This window comes from Nanorana parkeri, unplaced genomic scaffold, assembly GCF_000935625.1.
Source record: "Nanorana parkeri isolate BGI_ZX_2015 unplaced genomic scaffold, ASM93562v1 scaffold885, whole genome shotgun sequence".
In the NCBI taxonomy this organism is placed as follows: domain Eukaryota; kingdom Metazoa; phylum Chordata; class Amphibia; order Anura; family Dicroglossidae; genus Nanorana; species Nanorana parkeri.
In genome coordinates, this window is record NW_017307153.1 from 344,977 (window position 1) to 358,984 (window position 14,008).

The 14,008-nt window shown below is 44.5% G+C and overlaps 1 protein-coding gene across 2 annotated transcripts in view; it reads right to left on the minus strand.

Moving 5' to 3' along the window:
- ADSL (adenylosuccinate lyase) overlaps positions 1-4,172 on the minus strand; it is a 44,312-nt gene extending 40,140 nt beyond the window's left edge. Inside the window, exon 1 of one of the 2 annotated variants that reach the window (XM_018565768.1) lies at positions 3,898-4,172. In XM_018565768.1, the coding sequence (XP_018421270.1) occupies positions 3,898-4,107 (210 nt within the window). In that variant the 5' untranslated portion in view covers positions 4,108-4,172. The remainder of the gene's footprint in view (positions 1-3,897) is intronic. The other variant, XM_018565769.1, reaches the window with a different exon arrangement.
- Positions 4,173-14,008: the final 9,836 nt, after the last annotated feature.

A 14,008-nucleotide genomic window follows, 5' to 3' on the forward strand; every position in this document is an offset into this window, starting at 1 on the left:
AGAAACCACATGATTCTAATGTGTTACATTTAGCTTAACAATGCAGTACAACGAGCTATACTAAGCAGTAACACAGAACAGAATAGCTGTACGATCAATGATAACTAATTTCTGATTGGTTGTTAAGGGTTACCGTAATCCAGTGGTTTTAGGACCGTATTTACAGGTTAAACAGATGGGAGACACTATTTCATAACAGAGAAAAACAAATCACATACAACAGCCAATTACAAAATGTCATTAAACAGACTCTATCTAAAGGGAAAGTCATTCAAATCTGATATTTAAATTTTTGGCTAGAGAATCAACTACCTGCTAATTTCTTGTTATCCCCATTGAAGAGATATTTCCTATTGCGTTCCGGAGTCTATTTTCCTGCATCAGGAGGGTTCCCACTCATGCTTTAGGAATTTTATGTTATATTATGTAGATCGCAAACTGACACACTGGAACATGCAAAGATGGGCAGTAACACCCAAAACTGAAAATCATAGGACAGTGCGCTGTCTGGGTATCAAGTGTACAAGACCAGAGGATTTGACTCAGCCCATCAGGCTCCACCAATAACTAAAATAAACCTTCTAGATAGACAAACCCTCAGGTCCATTCACACTAGCCCATCCACTAAAATGGAATGTGAACAGGCCCTTACAGAGGCTCTGAACTCTTCCCTCTGCTTGCCTTTGGGCACAGCTTCCAAATGACTAGCCATCAGTATTGGCTATAGTCTCTCTGCAGCTAATCTTTCCCCCTACTGACTTACCGACTTACCATGTTACATAGTTAGTCAGGTTGACTAAAAAGACACATGTTCATGTGTTGGCATTGTGTCTGTGTGTTGAGGCGGCCATCTTGGTAAAGGCAGGATATTGTTTCCTCAGGTCAGAGTGAGCTCATGAACAGTGAGCAGCACAATATTATTATACAGGATTTATATAGAGCCAACAGTTTGGGCAGTGCTTTATAATATGAGAAAGACATTACAGTTACAATACAATTCAAGACAAGATGTTAAGTATAGTGAAATCAGCAGGGATCCCAACATGAAAAAAGCAATTTCAGGGAGGTGCCCTTCTCATTTCAGGAAGGTGCGATCTGCGGGGGGGGGGGGGCCACCCCCTGAAATGAGGGCCAATAGCACTGGAAGCAGTAGCTTCATTGCTATCTGCTGTTTTTTTTTTAGTATTCTGACAGCTGCCGCCGTCAGAATAATAAAAAAAAAAGCATAGGAATGAATAGCTAGATTACTGATTACTATTGGCTATTTCAATTTGCAATAGCCAATAGCAAGCTGGCCAGTGCACCTGCCCTCTGCTGCTGTCAATCACTAGAAGAGGAACTGATGGAGAACTTCAGGTCCAGCTCTGCTGATTGACAGCAGCAGTGGGCGGGTGCAATAGCTAGTTTGCTATTGCAAAGTGAAATAGCCAATAGTAATCTAGCTATGCATTCCTATGCTTTATTTTTTTTTTCATCTGACTGACAGCGGCCCCGATATCAGACAAAAAAACAAAACAGATTGCAGGGAAAGGTTTACTCTGCTACATAAAGCAGAGTAAACCTTCCTGGGAGAAAATGTTTCTCCCCGGGCGGCCGGGAGCCGCTATCTAATAGCAGGAGACTCCCGAAGCATCCGGGAGAGTTGGGATGTCTGCATCAGGAAATCTGAGACTAGCGATCAGAGGCAGCAGTGCCTTTCCTACTGCAGATATACTGGTGTGAGGCTGCAGGCACAGGAGTGCCCAAAACACAAATGTTTTTTTTCAGGACAAATGCAAGACAAAATGTACATTTTTCAAGGTACTGCTTAGGCACCATTACCAAATCTAGATGTTCTCTAGAACATAGAAAATCTTCACTTTTTGAGTTCAGGGACACTTTAAAGATGAACTTCAAAGAAAGAGAAATGAGTAGGGTTCTCCCCAAACTTCAAGGGTTAAATGCTCACTTTGTCTAGGGACATAAGGTAAGCATACCTGCTTTTTATTACTTGTTCTAGCATTCTTTCAGCTTGCATGTCTGGTCCCCCTCACCCAAAGCCGTTTCTCTTTCACCACTTCATCAGTTCTAGTCACTCTGATGTCATCATGTACTATGCAAGTCCGAGGAAAAGGAGGAAATTGGATGTAAAGGACACAGGTCGGCTTACATCCGAATGCCCATAGACCTAGCATGGGTCCACACAGCTCAGCTTTTTCCTCCATCGCAAGATGGAAGAAAAAAAAACAAACTGATTAGACACGGATGTCACAAGAGTGACATTTGTTCCATACTGCTTCCCCGTGAAAGGGGCCTACCTAAAATTGCTTTTTCTGTTTGCCCTCTAGAAAAAATAACATTTAACCCTTGCAGAGCCCCTTTTCCTGACATTTAGCTTTAAATTCTAAGAAGAACCTTACCAATCCATGATATATGCTAATAAATATAATTTGCCTTTGTTATAAAAGACTCCCAACAAGAAAATGACACAATACTATTGTAAAAATAAAATAAAGCAAGGAACACTTTGCTGTGAGTAGGGCCTGAAATGCAGCTTGATATGCTTCTAAAATGTGGCATTTCCTTGATACATGGCCCCCTCAGTACAGTCTGCTGTGGCTGCTCTTCAGCAAAAAGGTTAAGTGGGAGGAAAAAAAAGCATCTGGACTAAAGATAGACTACAGCTCACACCACCTACAGCTGGTCTAAAAATAAAAGAGAAGATCTTCTTGTTCAGGCTGCATTTTAAAAAACCCTTTAGATTTAGCAATGAGATTTGCATTTAGGACATTTAAATAAAATACAGGAGCCCCAGCAGATTAAAGCAGACCTTGGCTGATTCACTACCTCTGCTGGAAGCCTGCCCAGGGAACACCCCCCAAGGTGGCCATAAGGCATGGGACGCCCCTGAAGAGAGCCATGAATATATTGCCAGGCCTTTCTTATAGTCGGGTGTAAACATATTCCTATATGTCACATCTTTGCTATGTTGCACGATAACAGGAATCACTTCTTTCACATGTGTTTTCTTTCATACATTTTTGGAAATGCTTTGTTGCTGGGATTTTGGCCCCAAGACAAACGGAATGATTTAAAAAAAAGGAACGTACATGCATTTGTAGCACGTTCTGCAATAGGAACAGGGCTCCCCCCTGCAACTTCTACTTTACACGGGCTGCAGAGGGTATTGAAAGACAAAGCCGCAGAACGCTGGATGGCGAAGGCTTCATCCGCCTTGTCAGAGCGAGTCCATTGCAGTATGAGCCCAACTACAACCTCTACAAAGATGGCAGCAAGCATCATAAGACATGGGAAGAAAGTGCCTGAGAAGTGTTTGAGGACTGGGATGTTTCATCCTCTTTAAGCAAAACCGCACGTAAACTCATGGTATTAGTATATAATGATTGATTAATTAAAGTGATAGTAAAGCTCCATGTTTTTTATTAAATAAATATGGAGGCCCGTACGTCAAGAAATCGTTCAGTGTTTTTTATTATGTTTAATTTCTCGTTTTCCAGTGGCTCCCTGCAGCACTACGTTGGGGTGGCATTCGAATGAATGAGAATGCAACAAACCTAACACATGGTAATGCATGCTAGGTGTGTTGTGCAATAGCACACATTCATCGCACAATGTCATGCAACTAAAGAAAATGAAAAACAAGTGTGATCCTAGCCTACATCTCCTTGCACTACTAGGACATCTGACATCTCTGACAATGATGAATGTGTAAGTCTATATCTCTTTCCCCTCCATTGGTTTGTACAATTATTTCTTACTAATTCTCCCAGGTGTCACGTGTTGCAGGCACTGTATGAATCTATGTGCGGGACATATGAGAAGTCATGGGGGGAGGGGGTCGTTTTGTAGCTATTGCTAGTGTACATAGAAGACATGCCAGTTGGCCCTTTACTTTACCCGCTGTGCCTGTGCTAGGAATAACCACAGTCGTCTCCAGGTCTGAAATTTCTTGCTGTCGCTGAAATTGAAGGCCATCTCTCGGCTGGCATAGCGGGACACCAGGGGTGATCGGTAGCGTTGAACTTCTTCCGGTCCTTGGGCAAGCGGCGAGGCACTGCCAGTCACCCTGGCACCAAAATCTCCGCTCAGACCGCTACCAGCGTCCATCTTCTGTGCACAAGCCTATAGACTAGTGAATAGTGACAGCTTGCCACATCCAATATGGCAGCCCTCGCATGTCACGTGTGTCTGCTGGGAGCGGCCATCTCTAATGTGGCGTGCAGCGTACTGCTGCCTTCTTTTCCTCGTCTGGGGAACATTCTCATAACTCATATGTGAAACGATGCCGAATGAAGCTATTTTGTATTATCTCATGGTCGAAGGATTTTGCAATCGGTTACATATTTGTATGTGAAATCTTTAACCAGCTGCTGACAAGTCAAAAGCCTTCCTATTACAGGTCAATACAAATGTAAAGCTGAAGAGATTGCAGTCCACATACATGATTTCTCTCACTAAGCCACGATGAAGAGGCTATTTTTGGACACCCGAAATGTGTTGACTGTTCTCAATTGTCACATGACACTTGTGGAATAAAGTTGTATCTGGACCATTTTTATTTGTGGGGAACTTTAATCCCTACATCTACTGTATCCACTGTCAAGCCTGACGGATACTGTGATTGCCTATCCATTAGCTAGATTACATACATTCACATCACTTAATAACTACGTAATGATAAAAACAGAAAAATCACATGGGTCCAGCGCTCTGGTTCCACTTCCAACCTGTCATAGGGCTGTCAGTTTTCCTAACAAAAACAAACAGGTATGGTGGATTTGGCCTGGACCTTGAGCCATAAGATCACAGTTAGAGTAGTATTAAAGTCTTTTTTTTTGGCATATATCTACTGCTACCGTGTTTCCCCGAAAGTAAGACACTGTCTTATATATTTTTTGGCTCAAAAAAACACACTAGGTCTTATTTTCGGGGTAGGTCTTACTTTTTTTTTTTCATGTACAACAATCCAAAATTAAATAATCCAAAATGGCAAAGTCAAGAATAGGGTGATCAGGGCAATCGGGTGCCGTACCTTTCCAAGAGCAATTTGGTAACCAATCGATGGCCAGAATGAGCGAAGTGCACTTTCACTATGAATTCCTCAAAGGCGGAGTGCATTTGGTATCACTCCGCCTGTGGCAGGAGCCGGCGCTATAGAGGAAACATCAGTTATGCGGCTCTGCTCCTTCCGGTGCCGCCTCGCTTCCTCTAGCGCTGGCTTCATTGGCACTGCTGATTCTCTCCCGCGGCTCTTCAAGTTCCCCATTATGCCACCACCGGCGCTGGGAATGGTCACAACTAAGCCTTATTTTCGGGGTAGGTCTTATATTTTAGCAATTCCAAAAAATAGTACTAGGTCTTATTTTCAGGGTAGGTCTTATTTTCGGGGAAACAGGGTAGTAAGTGTACATGTATGCCCCAATATAACAAAAAAAAAAGTTGGCAAATACCAACTAACTTACCTGTGTGGCACAGCGCCCAGCGGGGAGGAGAGCAAGAATGGATGCGCCGCTGTATCGGCAGAAAAATGACACTTTCGACATTTAGCAAAAAGTGCCATTTTTGGCTGATATATCGGTGTATCCCTAGTTTCTACATTGCTAGAGGAACTACCAGAGCTGTTTTATGCACTGAAAAACTTCAGTAAAGTAGCTACAAGAAAGGGCATAGCACGGTCTGACCTTGGGGTGAATTTGCTGGGAAGTACACGCTTGGGATGATTGGCAACCGTCTTAAATGCTTTTCACTTGTGAATAATCTTTCTCACTGTAGAATGATTCAGATGGAATGGTCAGATGGCAAAAGTGCAACAGATTCCTCCATTTACGCTAAACTGTGAGAATGTAGGACTCTCCCACTGGTCCAAGCTTCAGTATTTTGCTAGTCGGCACCACTGGCTCTCAAAACATCTGAACAATGCCTGCATGCAATCAGATTGTTCATGTATTTTGACAGTCAGCGTTGCCAACTAGCAAGATACTGAAGCTTGGACCAGTGGGAGATTCCTCCATTCACACAGTTTAGCGTAAATGGAGGAGTCTGTTGCACTTTTTTTCATCTGACCATGAATCTGCAGAAAATCTACTGATTGCTGAATGTCTTGCCTTCCTGGCATTGCAATACACACACCTGAATGCTCCAAAGCAGCAGTGTTTTTTTTACCGTGATTTGCAGTAAAAGAAATGCACAGCAAACGCGAGTTTCCGAGGGGGTATCTGGCTGTATCCTTACGGATACAGCCGGATACGCGCGTTAATACGCCCCAAAGAAGCTCCTGTACTTCTTTGGGCGTATGGCGTTTTACCGCGCAGTAAAACGCGCAGGTGAGAACCATGCCCATAGGCAAACATGAGTTTTCACCCAGGAACGCGCGGTAAAACGCTCAGGTGTGAACCGGGCCTTAAACTCAACTTTTCTAGAGGTGGTCACATTTGCTGATGATCAATTAATCAAGGACAATTGATTAGCAGCACCTGGCTGCTACTGAGCCTCTTAAATCCTATGGAAGCTGTAAAGGTGCCCATACACCTTACGACCATCGCAAGACTTTTGTCTTGCGATGGTCGTATGCTTCTTGAAAGCCCGTACGATCTGCCCACCTTGGACGGTCAGATCGTACTTGCGATCATCGAAAGTCCGCCCCGCTGAGGGGCGGGCTTCCGATGACGGCAATGCAGAACGGGCAGTGTGCGCGTGCGCACACCGTTCCGTTCCGCAGCTATCGGGCGAGCAGGCTAGAAATCGTACGATTCTCGGCGGGTTTTCGAACATGTTGGCTCGACAAAAGACGTGCGACCGTACTGTAGAAACGGTCGCATGTCTTAGTTCACACTGCTCGATTCTCGTACGATCGCGGGATTTCACCCGATTCTCGTACGAGAATCGAGCAGTGTATGGGCACCTTAAGGCTGGGCACACACCTTACAACCATCGCAAGACTTTTGGCTTGCGATGGTTGTAAGGTACTTAAAAAAACGTACGATGTTGCATAGGCAGATCGTACTTGCGATGACCGCAAGCCATGCCCCCTGAGGGGCGGGCTTCCGATGACCGCAATGCCGAACGGGCAGTGTGCGCTTGCGCACACCGGCCCGTACGGCTGTTATCGTACGGACATGCCACAAACCCGCCGAACATCGTACGATGCTCGGCGGGTTTTCGAACATGTCCGTAAGTTTAAAGTCGTGCGACCTTACAGTAGTAGAGGTCGCACAGCTTCCACACACCTTACGATAATCGTACGATCGCGGTTGTTCATCTGAGGTTGTATTTACCTAATTTTAAGACTTGCTATGGGTCAGATGATTTTTACTATGTCCTGATACATAAAACCATAGATTTCAAAGAGTGTGAACATCCTTTTTCACATGATTGTAAGATCCTGACAGAGCCCATGAAATGTCTGCCACTCTTACCAGATCAGTGTACCACATCTGCCTAGGCCAGTCAGAAGCAATAAGAATGCCCTCCATCTTGATTCTATGAAGCACATGAGGAAGAAGGTGAGGAGAAGAAAGGCATAGATCAGGGTGAACCCATGGAACCACCAGAGCATATGATGATTCTGACAGAGGATCACTGGAGACAAACCTGTGCAATTTGTTGTTGAACCTGGATTACAGGAGGTCCATATGTGGTGTCCCCTAACCATGACACCAGGTGAATCCAGATTTAATTAGCTTCTACCACGATGGTATAATGCTATAGAGACAGTCAAATCACCCAAAGTTCCAGGATATTGATCATCAGACTGGCAATAATATATTAAATAGTTACATAGTTGATAAGGTTAAAGGAGAACTATGAGATGAGTGATTTCCACTCACCTCATAGTTCTAAGCCGACCTGTGACAATGAGACTGTCACAGGTCGTCTCAGTAGATCAGGAGGTGAGGGAACACATACCGGGTTCGTTCACCTCTCGATCCTGTCACGGATAAAGACACATGTCCATTCAGTTCAACCTGTATGTATGTGTGTCACTAAGAGTACCGATAGCGCTGTATTTTGTGTTCACTAAAGCAGGCATGTAAGACATAACGAGTCTATACTCTTAGTTGATACCAATACCTGGGGAAGGGAATTCCACCATTTTACCACTCTAAAATTTTTACTGTTCTTAAAGGAGAACTATGAGGTGAGTGCTTTTCACTCACCTCATAGTTCTAGCCGACCTGTAACAATGAGACTGTCACAGGTCGGCTCAGTAGATCGGGAGGTGAGCGAACACATACCGGCGTTCGCTCACCTCTCGATCCTGTCACAGCTCTCTGCCGTGACAGGGGAGGGGCTAGATTCCCCCCGCTCTGATCCGCCAGCGCTGACTGGCGGAACGGACGTGGGAGGGGGCGGGTACAGCTGGCTCTGCCTCTGGATAGGCAGAGCCAGCTGTCAGTCACGCAGCTGGGCGAATCCAGACATAATTGTCGTGATCCGCTTCAGCTGCGGCGTCTTAGTATACCGTGAGCAGCAGCTCGCGGTATAATGCGGCGTCTCAGTATACCACGAGCTACAGCTCGCGATATACTGAGCCTAGGGTGACAGGAGGACGCTAGTTTGTGTCCTGCCGTTACCCTATGGAGAACTATGGGGAAAAGCCTTAACCCCATAGTTCTCCTTTAAGTGAATTTAGATTAAACAATTTATTAATGATTCTACCATCACCATTAAATAATTTGTACATTACAATCATATCCCTTCTTAACCACCTCTTTTCCAACGTGAACAAGTGCCATTTTTGTAATAATTCCTCATAGCCTAGGTCCTCCAACCCCCTTTTTGTTTTGTTGCATTTCTCTGTACTCTCTCCAGCTCAAGGACATTCTTTCTGTGAATAGGTGACCAAAACCGAAAGGCATACTCAAGGTGAGGCTGAATCAGTGTTTTATATAGTGGTAGAATTATGGTTGTGTCTCTAGAGTAAATACTCTTTTTTATGCATGATAGCGATCTGCTGGCCTTATTTGTTGCAGCCTGGCATTGCATGCTATTGCAAAGTATGCAGTCTAATAGGACCCCCAAATCTATTTTCAGCTCCAATTCCCGCAGAAGAGCTCCCCTAACGAGTAGCTTGTGTGAATAGTTTTAACACCCAAATGCATAACTTTACAGTTTTCAATATTAAGGCTCAACTGTCATGTTGTGTCCCCCCTCCCCACCATTTTGTCAAGGTCTTCCTTTATTGCTGCTATGTGTTAAGTTTATTTCCCAGCAAATTCTGGTATCATCAGCAAACACAGGACTATTAATACCAACCCAAACATTGTTAATAAACAGGTTAAACAATCGTTGCAGAGATATTTCAGAAGAAATGGAAAGGAAGGAATTCCCTGATTGCAGAGCTGGCTTTCTGAACAACCTGGTCCTCAGTGGCAAACAAACTGATCTGTCCAGGGACCTGACTGGCTTGTCCCAGACCACAGAATGTTGTAAAGGTCTGTAGTGAAACTGGACAAAATCAAAACTGCCAAAAAGGAGGGCCCAGGACTCTCATGCAGAAATGGAGCTGGCAACTCCTTGACTGGAAAGGTCAAATCTGAGACTCAAGCCTATCCTGTCCAGCAGTCGCGTGGCAAGTCATCAGATTCAGCTTAGTTTACAGAGATACAGCTGTAGACAGATGGCAGCTTCGCTGTGGGTGTGTGAGGAGACAGTGTCTACCTTCAGGGCCTCTTTTTCAAACCAGAATGCGGTGGCTTCGTCAAGCAATTAACAGTGTGCCTGCCCTGTGAAGTACCACTAAACGAGTACTAAGGTGCATGAAGGCTCATATCTATTGTAGCGCTACCCCCGAAAGAGCCACTGGAATATGCCCGGTTCATTTCTAGTCTGTCTAGGGCAGCGGTTCTCAACCTGTGGGTCGCAACCCATTGTTGAGTGGGTCGCCACGTCCACTTCTGCTGCGCTGGGTGAGAGCCTCTTCAGCCTCCTCCTTGCGCAGCAGTGTCAGTCAGCCGGAGGACAGCAACGGCTGTGAATATAAAAGTGCCGCTGTACACAACTAAGTCCTGAGTTTAGTGCCTTACTAGGTCCTGACTCCAGTGCCTTACTAAGTCCTGAGTCCAGTGCCTTACTAAGTCCTGAGTCCAGTGCCTTACTAAGTCCTGAGAACAGTGGCTTACTAAGTCCTGAGAACAGTGTCTTACTAAGTCCTGAGAACAGTGCATTACTAAGTCCTGAGTCCAGTGGCTTACTAAGTCCTGAGTCCAGTGGCTTACTAAGTCCTGAGTCCAGTGGATACTAAGTCCTGAATCCAGTGCCTTACTAAGTCCTGAGTTTATTGCCTTACTAAGTCCTGACTCCAGTGCCTTACTAAGTCCTGACTCCAGTGCCTTACTAAGTCCCGACTCCAGTGCCTTACTAAGTCCTGACTCCAGTGCATTACTAAGTGCGGAGTCCAGTGCCTTACTAAGTCCTGAATCAAGTGCCTTACTAAGTCCTGAATCCAGTGCCTTACTAAGTCCTGAGTCCAGTGCCTTACTAAGTCCTGAGTCCAGTGCCTTACTAAGTCCTGAGTCCAGTGCCTTACTAAGTCCCAACTCCAGTGCCTTACTAAGTCCTGACTCCAGTGCATTACTAAGTGCGGAGTCCAGTGCCTTACTAAATCCTGAGTCCAGTGCATTACTAAAAAAAAAGTCCATGGTCCCATCGCACTCCTGACCGCCAAATCCCTTTGAAAAGCGGGTGCTGCAGTAGTCAACGGGTGGCATCCGTTATAATCACAAATAAAGATAAAGACACCGGCACTCCAAATTCATAAGCAAACGTCTATTTATTGACGTGCAGCATAGTAAATAGCAACAAACGTTTCGGGGTCACAGAGGATCCCCTTCCTCAAGCAAAAGCATACAGTGCATTACTAAGTCCCGAGTTCAGTGCTCTGTTGGGGGTCACCACAAGTTGGCAAATGTTACCAAGGGGTACCGGTCCTAGAATGGTTGAGAACTACTGGTCTAGGGTATGATCTTCAGCTGCCCACCCTTTAGCATTAACCGCCCTTCTTCTAGTGCCCACAAAAGCTGATGTCCACTCCGGTAGTATAATGCTGAATAACTTATTGAACATCTTCACTGGGCTCCTAGGCTTTCAGGGTGTAACAGACAGACTCCAGACTCACCAGACCTCATGCCCGGCGCTACCGCAAGGCAAGTCAGGCGGCCGACTGATGGCGGAAAAAACAGGGCATTTTGACAAGTACTTGTACTTGTCAAAATGCCCATTTTTACACAATGGTGTAGCCTGTCCTGTATTGATTTGTATCACAATGGGATGGTGATCGTAAATAGTCAAGACTCAAATCAAATCTTGACTACTGATGGCAATTTATGGTACAACGCTGCCACCTAGAGGTGGGAAACAGTATTGCATTTTCCTAAAGGTGAAAGGGGGCGTCCATTCCATTGTTTAAGGCCAGTTTTCTCTCAATAAAAAGCCAGTAGCTGAAAGATGACACAGGAGTTCACCAGCCCAGCACTTCACAAGACCAGGGCTTCACAGGAGGGGACAGTACGAGGGCGCTTCACAAGACGAGAGGACTTGCTTCAAGACCAGGATACTGCAACGAGAAGCCATTCTTCCTAGGGGCCAAGTCCTGCTCATCACGGAATTTATTGGAGCTAAGTACACTTTCAGTGTTTTCCCTCCTAGAAATCATACATGTACTAGAAGATAGTGTAGTGAGTTTCCCTCACACCAGCCTATGCCCACCCCCAGGCCTAACCTGGGGATTGGCTGGACAGCATCCAGCCCTAATCCATGACTGGTCCTGGCTAGTCTGAGCACATACCCTATCCCAGCATGCACCACTGGTAGAGAAAGACCCAGTAATTGGCTGCTGTACAGTACAGACATTCCTCGGTTACCGACTTACCTGCTTTGCGACCACTCGTACTTACGACGGACCGCCGAGCGACCTCCGACCTCGCGTGTCAGCGCCAGTGCGACGTGTCGCCGGCGGAAGTGACGTCCTCCGATCTTCACTGCGGGTCCCGGTAAGTATTTTCATTGCCCGATGTACAGTACACTGTTCGGTACTGTACATCTGCAACGCTATACAGTACTGTACTAATGCAGTACAGCACTGTATAGAGTTCCTCACTTAACGACCAATTCGTTTAACGACCTGGTCGTAGGAACGGAACTTGGTCGTTAAGTGAGGAATACCTGTACATACACTACAGTGCCTCTCATTGGCCATCCCACAATATAGCAGAGTCACACTCCGCCCAGTTAGGTACAGGCAATGCTAGACACCTGGAATTAACCAGATAACTGCCACTATAATCCAGCCAGACTGACTACACAAGGTGATGGTGGCAACACTACAATAGATTATAATCTTGTGAGTGCATTTGACATACAATATACTATTTTACTATCTCCACTGAATAATGCGCTTGGATATCCATACTCTGGTGTTTTTGTCCTTTAACTTCAGGTACCCTCTACCCTCTGTATTTTGTAGCTGATGCCCAGTCTCAACCTTCCCTTTCCACATCCCTGTGATTTTGTCTATACAGGTGAAACTCGAATAATTAGAATATCGTGCAAAAGTAATTGCAGTAAGTGCTGCAAAAGGGGCCCAAACCAAGTACTGAGTACATATGCATGCTTGTACTTTTCAGAGGTCCGATATTGTTCTATGTACAATCCTTGTTTTATTGATTGCATGTAATAATCTACTTTTTTGAGGTTGTGGATTTGGGGTTCTTGGGGTTTTCATGAGCTGTAAGCCATAATCATCACAATTATGACAAATCACGCCTTGAATTATCTTGCTTTGCATGTAATAAATCTATCTCATATATTAGTTTCACCTTTTAAGTTGCATTAGTGAAATAAATGAACTTTGCACGTATTCTAATTATTCGAGTTTCACCTGTATACCTTCTAGTGCATTGATGTACTTTTGTTGTTTGTTTACTTAGTAAGTTATCTCCTGTCTTTTAGCAACCAACACTGCAAGAAGCCCAAACTGTCAAGTAGAGTGATGTCTGCCCGATCTATAATCCCTGCTTGACTAGGAGAGAGAGCTGGGTGTGGAAGTAAATTCTGAACATAAATGTTGGCAGGGTTATTATTATTATTGCTGTGGGCTACTGTACTTTGCTAATTGCTATTTGCCTTATTAACCCCTTAGTGACCAGTGACATCCATTGTACGTCACTTGCACCGGCACGTTTAAATCCTTCGTGACGGGAGACGTACACTGTACGTCCCGCCACAAAGGGACCAAATACATTCCCTAAACCGATAAATACATTAACACTACTTTTACAAGGATGGCAAAGTTGCCGCACCATGGGCCTCTGGGTTGTACTTGCCCCCTGGGCTAAAAGTTGCCAGTCAGCCCCTGGCTGCATTAGAGGGCTAACCATTGAGAATCAGCGGTTACCATTCATTAATGGATGCCTCACTATAGAGGCATCCATTAATGAAATGGTTAACCTTTTTCAGACACCCAATACCTTAATATCGGGTGTCTGAGAGTCAAAGGAGAGCGGGCAAACATGCTGGCAAAAGCCGGCATTCTGACAGCTCGTATAGATCTAGAGATCTCTCTCGGATCTTATACTGGCTTTTTTTCTTTCTTTCACTTTCAGGAATAGATACATAATGTATCTATTCCTGAAAGAAGAATGTTTCAGTTTTCTGATCGTTGTTGGAATGATCAGAAAATCTTTAGTGACAGCTGAATCCTGAACTGCTGCAGGCTCAGTGTCACTAACTTATTATTGGCCGTTCTGAAGTTTGAAGCAGCCTAATAATAACCAAAAATTTATTAATTTATCAAGCAGTAATAGTGAGATTAATTCACAATGACTGCTTGATATAATTACATACAAATGTTAAAAGTTTTAAAAAAATAGTGAAAAGTGTAAAGAAAAAAAAAGTGTAAAAAAATAAAAAATAAAGGACAAATAAATAAATGTATTTATTGCATTTTTTTCCGCTGTGCTGGTTTTGTAAAAAACACTACAAATCAAAACTGGGAAAAAAAGTGTGTTTT